Here is a 7245-nt window from a genome sequence, read left to right as displayed (position 1 = left end):
ATTGCTTTACAATGGTGTGTTAGTTTCTGCTTTATAACAAAGTGAATCAGTTATACATATACATATATCCCCATATCTCTTCCCTCTTGCATCTCCCTCCCTCCCACCCTCCCTATCCCAACCCTCTAGGTGGTCACAAAGCACCGAGCTGATCTCTCTGTGCTATGCAGCTGCTTCCCACTAGCTATCTGTTTTATATTTGGTAGTGTATATATGTCCATGCCACTCTCTCACTTTGTCCCAGCTTACCTTTCACCCTCCTCATATCCTCAAGTCCATTCTCTTGTAACTCTGCATCTTTATTCCCATCTTGCCCGTAGGTTCTTCATGACCATTTTTTTTGTCTTAGATTCCATATATATGTGATAGCATATGGTATTTGTTTTTCTCCTTCTGACTTACTTCACTGCCATTCTGACTGGTGTGAGGTGATACCTCACTGTGGTTTTGATTTTCATATCTCTAATGATTAGTAATGTTGAGCATCATTTCATGTGTTGTGGGCAATTTCCCATTTGTTTATTTTTGATTTTATTTCCATTTCTCTAGGAGGTGGATCAAAAAGGATCTTGCTTTGATTTATCTCATACAGTGTTCTGCCTATGTTTTCCTCTAAGAGTTTTATAGTGTCTGACCTTACATTTAGGTCTTTAATTCCATTTTGAGCTTATTTTTGTGTATGGTGTTAAGGAGTGTTCTAATTTCATTCTTTTACATGTAGCTGTCCAGTTTTCCCAGCACCACTTATTGGAGAGGCTGTCTTTTCTCCATTGTATATTCTTGCCTCTTTTGTCAAAGATAAGGTGATCATATATGCGTGGGCTTATCTCTGGGCTTTCTATCCTGTTCCATTGATCTGTATTTCTGTTTTTGTGCCAGTACCATACTGTCTTGATTACCGTAGCTTTGTAGTATAGTCTGACGTCTGGGAGCCTGATTCCTCCAGCTCCATTTTTCTTTCTCAAGATTGCTTTGGCTATTCAGGGTATTTTGTGTTTCCACACACATTGTAAAAATTTTTGTTCTAGTTCTGTGAAAAATGCCATTGGTAATTTGATAGGGATTGCACTGAATCTGTAGATTGCTTTGGGTAGTATAGTCATTTTCACAATGTTGATTCTTCTCATCCAAGAACATGGTATATCTGTCCATCTGTTTGTATCATCTTTGATTTCTTTAATCAGTGTTTTATAATTTTCTGTATACAGGTCTTTTGCCTTCATAGGTAGGTTTATTCCTAGGTATTTTATTCTTTTTGTTACAGTGGCAAATCTGTCTCCTTAATGTGTCTTTCTGATTTTTCATCATTAATGTATAGGAATCCAAGAGATTTCTGTGCATTAACTTTGTATTCTGCTACTTTACCAAATTCATTTATTAGTTCAAGTAGCTTTCTGGTGTCCTCTTTAGGATTCTCTATGTCTAGTATCATGTCATCTGCAAACAGTGACAGTTTTAATTGTTTTACAATTTGTTTTCCTTTTATTTCTTTTTCTTCTCTGATTGCCATGGCTGAAACTTCCAAAACTATGTTGAGTAATACTGGTAAGAATGGGCACCCTTGTCTTGTTCCTGATCTTAGAGGAAATGCTTTCAGTTTTTCACCTTTGAGAATGATGTTGGCTGTGGGTTTGTCATATATGCCTTTTATTATGTTGAGGTAAGTTCCCTCTGTGCCCAGTTTCTGTCTATTTCCATTTTTATATTCTTAAACAATGATCTTGTGATAATGGTAATGTCTAGAGACAGGGAAAAGCTAAATCGGATTGAAGTATTTTTCCCCATTTTAGGTTTTTGCGAACCTGAAACAATCTCAGCATTTTTCTGGATTAAGGAATTTTTTAATTTAGTTTTTTTCCTAAAAATGTATTATTTTAAACTAGAACAATGACAACAACAGGAATTTATTTCTTCATGTTTCTATTGACATTAATGCTTCTTTTAGGAACAGTTAGATCACTTAAGGAATTTGCCTGTGGCTACTGAGTAAGGACTAGAACTAAGAAAGAAAAACGCTAAGATAACTGATCAAACGCTTTGACTTTTAAAGTAGACTCTCTAATTCTGAATTATTTAAGGAAAGGAAAATTTTCCACAAAACTCCAGTTTTCAATTACTGTTAATTATTGTTCCTGCATTTTCTTTCAGAACTCTTGATGTTTCAGTGAGCTTTAATGGAGGAAATTCTGTCATCTCGGGCTCGCTGACAGTCACAGCCACAGAATGTGTAAGTCACTGTTCACATAAAGTTACCTTTTAAAAATAACTCTCTCCAGAAATAATTTATGGACCTTCAATATTGTTGCATCCTACAGTAAAGAAAGTACAAATAATAACACTGGAGACCATTACAAGAAAAGGTCTGTATAGAATTTATTGTAGGTTGTTTTGTTTTTTCCTTTAGTCTCCTTTAAAAGGAATTTTAAGGGCTTCCCTGGTGGCGCAGTGGTTGAGAGTCCGCCTGCCGATGCAGGGGACACGGGTTCGTGCCCCAGTCCGGGAGGATCCCACATGCCGCGGAGCAGCTGGGCCCGTGAGCCATGGCCGCTGAGCCTGTGCGTCCGGAGCCTGTGCATCTGGAGCCCGTGCTCCGCAGCGGGAGAGGCCGCAACAGTGAGAGGCCCGCGTACAAAAAAAAAAAAAAAAAAAAAAAAAGATAAAAGGAATTTTAAGAGAGTATACATTATATTTTGATATTTATAAAATTGAAGTCATATTTAAATATTAGAATAAGGTAGGAAAATGATTTCCAAATGAAGCATTTTTTCTTAAAACATTAACTATGTAAAGGAAATAATGTCTTTCTGTTAATGAATGTTGCATTATAGTATCTAAGACATTTATCATGTTTTTGAAATTATTAGTGCATCTTAATGAGTGAACTTATTATTTTGTCCCTTTTAATGCTGGTACTTTCTCAAGAGTAAGGAACTTCATTTTGAGAGCTTTATAATATCTTGGTTTGAAACTACACTGAAACTATAATTTAGTTAAGATGGTTGATTTGCACTACCTAAAATGCAATATTTGGATATATAAATTCCATTGATAAGAGAGTGTTTTCCTGAACTTGAAAACACAAAGCACTAAAAGGAACTGATCACATGGCTGATATTCTTATGAGTGCATTTTCTTTGTTAAAAATATATAAATCTAAGCAAAAAAAAAAAATTCCTGCCTAAACATTTTCTCACATGTCATGATTTTTTTTTTAACATCTTTATTGGAGTATAAAGGCTTTACAATGGTATGTTAGTTTCTGCTGTATAACAAAGTGAATCAGCTATACATATACATATATCCCCATATCTCCTCCCTCTTGCATCTCCCTCCCACCCTCCCTATCCCACCTCTCTAGGTGGACACAAAGCACCAAGCTGATCGCCCTGTGTTATGTGGTGGCAACCCTCTAGCTATCTATTTTACATTTGGTAGTGTATATATTACCATGCCACTCTCTCACTTCATCCCAGCTTACCCTTTCCCACCCCGTGTCCTCAAGTCCATTCCCTACCTCTGAGTCTTTATTCCTGTCCTGCCCCTAGGTTTGTCAGAACCAATTTTTTTTTTTTTAGATCCCATATATATGTGTTAGCATACGGTACTTGTTTTTCTCTTTCTGACTTACTTCACTCTGTATGACAGTCTCTAGGTCCATCCACCTCACTACAAATAACTCAGATTCGTTTCTTTTTATGGCTGAGTAATATTCCATTGTATATATGTGCCACATCTTCTTTATCCATTCATCTGTTGATGGATACTTAGGTTGCTTCCATGTCCTGGCTATTGTAAATAGTGCTGCAGTGAACATTGTGGTACATGACTCTTTTTGAATTATGGTTTCCTCAGAGTTTATGCCCAGTAGTGGGATTGCTGGGCCATATGGTAGTTCTATTTTTAGTTTTTTAAGGAACCTCCATATTGTTCTCCATAATGGCTTTATCAATTTACATTCCCACAAACAGTGCAAGAGGGTTCCCATTTCTCCACACCTTCTCCAGCATTTATTGTTTGTAGAGTTTTTGATGTTGGCCGTTCTGACCAGTGTGAGGTAATACCTCATTGTAGTTTTGATTTGCATTTCTCTAATGATTAGTGATGTTGAGCATCATCTCATGTGTTTGTTGGCAATCTTGGGAGAAATGTCGATTTAGATTTTCCACCCATTGTTGGATTGGGTTGTTTGCTTTTTCTGATATTGAGCTGCATGAGCTGCTTGTATATTTTGGAGATTAATCCTTTGTCAGTTGCTTCGTTTGCAAATATTTTCTCCCATTCTGAAGGTTGTCTTTTCGTCTTGTTTATGGTTTCCTTTGCTGTGCAAAAGATTTTAAGTTTCATTAGTTCCCATTTGTTTATTTTTGTTTTTATTTCCACTTCTCTAGGAGGTGGGTCAAAAAGGACTTTGCTGTGATTTATCTCATAGCATGTTCTGCCTACGTCTCCCTCTAAGAGTTTTATAGTGCCTGGCCTTACATTTAGGTCTTTAGTCCGTTTGGAGCTTATTTTTGTGTATGGTGTTAGGGAGTGTTCTAATTTCATTCTTTTACATGTAGCTGTCCAGTTTTCCCAGCACCATTTATTGAAGAGGTTGCCTTTTCTCCATTGTATATTCTTGCCTCCTTCGTCAAAGATAAGGTGACCATATATGCATGGGTTTATCTCTGGGCTTTCTATCCTGTTCCATTGATCTGTATTTCTGTTTTTGTGCCAGTATCATACTTTCTTGATGACTGTAGCTTTATAGTATAGTCTGAAGTCAGGAATCCTGAATCCTCCAGCTCCATTTTTCTTTCTCAAGACTGCTTTGGCTATTCGGGGTCTTTTGTGTTTCCATACAAAGTGTGAAAATTTTTGTTGTAATCCTGTGAAAAATGCCATTGGTAGTTTGATAGGTATTGTATTGAATCTGTAGATTGCTTTGGGTAGTATACTCATTTTCACATTATTTATTCTTCCAGTCCAAGAACATGGTATATCTGTCCATCTGTTTGTATCATCTTTAATTTATTTCATCAGTGTCTTATAGTTTTCTGCATACAGGTCGTTTGTCTTCTTAGGTAGATTTATTCCTAGGTATTTTATTCTTTTTGTTGCAGTGGTAAATGGGAGTGTTTCCTTAATTTCTCTTTCAGATTTTTCATCATTAGTGTATAGGAATGCAAGAGATTTCTGTGCATCAATTTTGTATCCTGCTCCTTTACCAAATTCATTGATTAGCTTTAGTAGTTTTCTGGTAGCATCTTCAGGATTCTCTATTTATAGTATCATGTCATCTGCAAACAATGACAGTTTTCCTTCTTCTTTTATGATTTGGATTCCTTTTATTTCTTTTCTTCTCTGATTGCTGTGGCTAAAGCTTCCATAACTATGTTGAATAATAGTTGTGGGAGTGGGCAACCTTCTCTTGTTCCTGGTCTTAGCGGAAAAGGTTTCAGTTTTTAACCATTGAGAATTATGTTGCCTGTGGGTTTGTCATATATGGCCTTTATTATGTTGAGGTAAGTTCCCTCTATGTCTACTTTCTGGCCGTTTTTTATCATAAATGGATGTTGAATTTTGTTGAAAGCTTTTTGTGAATCTCTTGAGATGATCATATGGTTTTTATCCTTCAATTTGTTAATATGGTGTATCACATTGATTGATTTGCGTATATTGAAGAATCCTTGCATTCCTGGGATAAACCCCACTTGATCATGGTGCATCATCCTTTTAATGTGCTGTTGGATTCTGTTTGCTAGTATTTTGTTGAGGCCTGGTTCAGTCTTGGAAGGTTGTACTTTTCTAAGAATGTGTCCATTTCTTCCAGGTTGTCCATTTTACTGGCATGTAGTTGCTTGTAGTAATCTCTCATGATCCTTTGTATTTCTGCATTGTCAGTTGTTACTTCTCCTTCATTTCTAATTCTATTGATTTGAGTCATCACTGTTTTTTTCTTGATGAGTCTGGCTAATGGTTTATCAATTTTGTTTATCCTCTCAAAGAACCAGCTTTTAGTTTTATTGATCTTTACTATCTTTTCTGTCATTTCTTTTTCATTTATTTCTGCTCTGATCTTTATGATGTCGTTACTTCTGCTGTCTTTGGGGTTTTTTTGTTCTTCTTTCTCTAATTGCTTTAGGTGTAAAGTTAGTTTGTTTATTTGAGATGTTTCTTGTTTCTTGAGGTAGGATTGTATTGGAATGAACTTCCCCTTTAGAACTGCTTTTGCTGCATCCCATAGGTTTTGGGTCATCTTGTTTTCATTGTCATTTGTTTCTAGGTGTTTTTTGATTCCCTCTCTGATTTCTTCAGTGATCTCTTGGGTATTTGGTAGTGTATTATTTAGCCTCCATGTGTTTGTATTTTTTACAGTTTTTTACCTTTAATTGATATCTAGTCTCATAGCATTGTGGTCGGAAAACATACTTGATATGATTTCAACTTTGTTAAATTTACCAAGGCTTGATTTGCGACCCAAGATATGATCTATACTGCAGAATAGTCCATGAGCCCTTGAGAAGAAAGTGTAATTTGCTGTTTTCAAATGAAATGTCCTATAAATATCAATTAAATCTATCTTTCTTGTTTCTTGAGGTAGGATTGTATTGGAATGAACTTCCCCTTTAGAACTGCTTTTGCTGCATCCCATAGGTTTTGGGTCATCTTGTTTTCATTGTCATTTGTTTCTAGGTGTTTTTTGATTCCCTCTCTGATTTCTTCAGTGATCTCTTGGGTATTTGGTAGTGTATTATTTAGCCTCCATGTGTTTGTATTTTTTACAGTTTTTTACCTTTAATTGATATCTAGTCTCATAGCATTGTGGTCGGAAAACATACTTGATATGATTTCAACTTTGTTAAATTTACCAAGGCTTGATTTGCGACCCAAGATATGATCTATACTGCAGAATAGTCCATGAGCCCTTGAGAAGAAAGTGTAATTTGCTGTTTTCAAATGAAATGTCCTATAAATATCAATTAAATCTATCTGTTCTACTGTGTCATTTAAAGCTTGTGTTTCCGTATTAATTTTCAGTCTGGATGATCTGTCCTTCGGTGTAAGTGAGGTGATAAAGTCCCCCACTATTGCTGTGTTACTGTCGATTTCCTCTTTTATACGTGTTAGCATTTACCTATGTATTGAGGTGCTCCTATGTTGGGTGCATATAGATTTATAATTGTTGTATCTTCTTCTTGGATTGATCCCTTGATCATTATGTAGTGTCCTTTTTTGTCTCTTGTAATAGTCTTCATTTTAAAG

The 7245-nt window shown here is 35.9% G+C and overlaps 1 protein-coding gene across 2 annotated transcripts in view; it reads left to right on the top strand.

Moving 5' to 3' along the window:
* Nucleotides 1–7245, top strand: part of ANTXR2 (ANTXR cell adhesion molecule 2) — a 169981-nt gene that overhangs the window by 54146 nt on the left and 108590 nt on the right. For both annotated transcript variants that reach the window (XM_024115417.3, XM_024115415.3), the window contains exon 11: nucleotides 2149–2227. In XM_024115417.3, coding sequence (XP_023971185.1) covers nucleotides 2149–2227 — 79 coding nt within the window. The remainder of the gene's footprint in view (nucleotides 1–2148; nucleotides 2228–7245) is intronic.

This window comes from Physeter macrocephalus, chromosome 7 (genome assembly GCF_002837175.3).
Source record: "Physeter macrocephalus isolate SW-GA chromosome 7, ASM283717v5, whole genome shotgun sequence".
Classification (NCBI taxonomy): domain Eukaryota; kingdom Metazoa; phylum Chordata; class Mammalia; order Artiodactyla; family Physeteridae; genus Physeter; species Physeter macrocephalus.
This window is presented reverse-complemented; position numbering and strand designations above follow the sequence as displayed.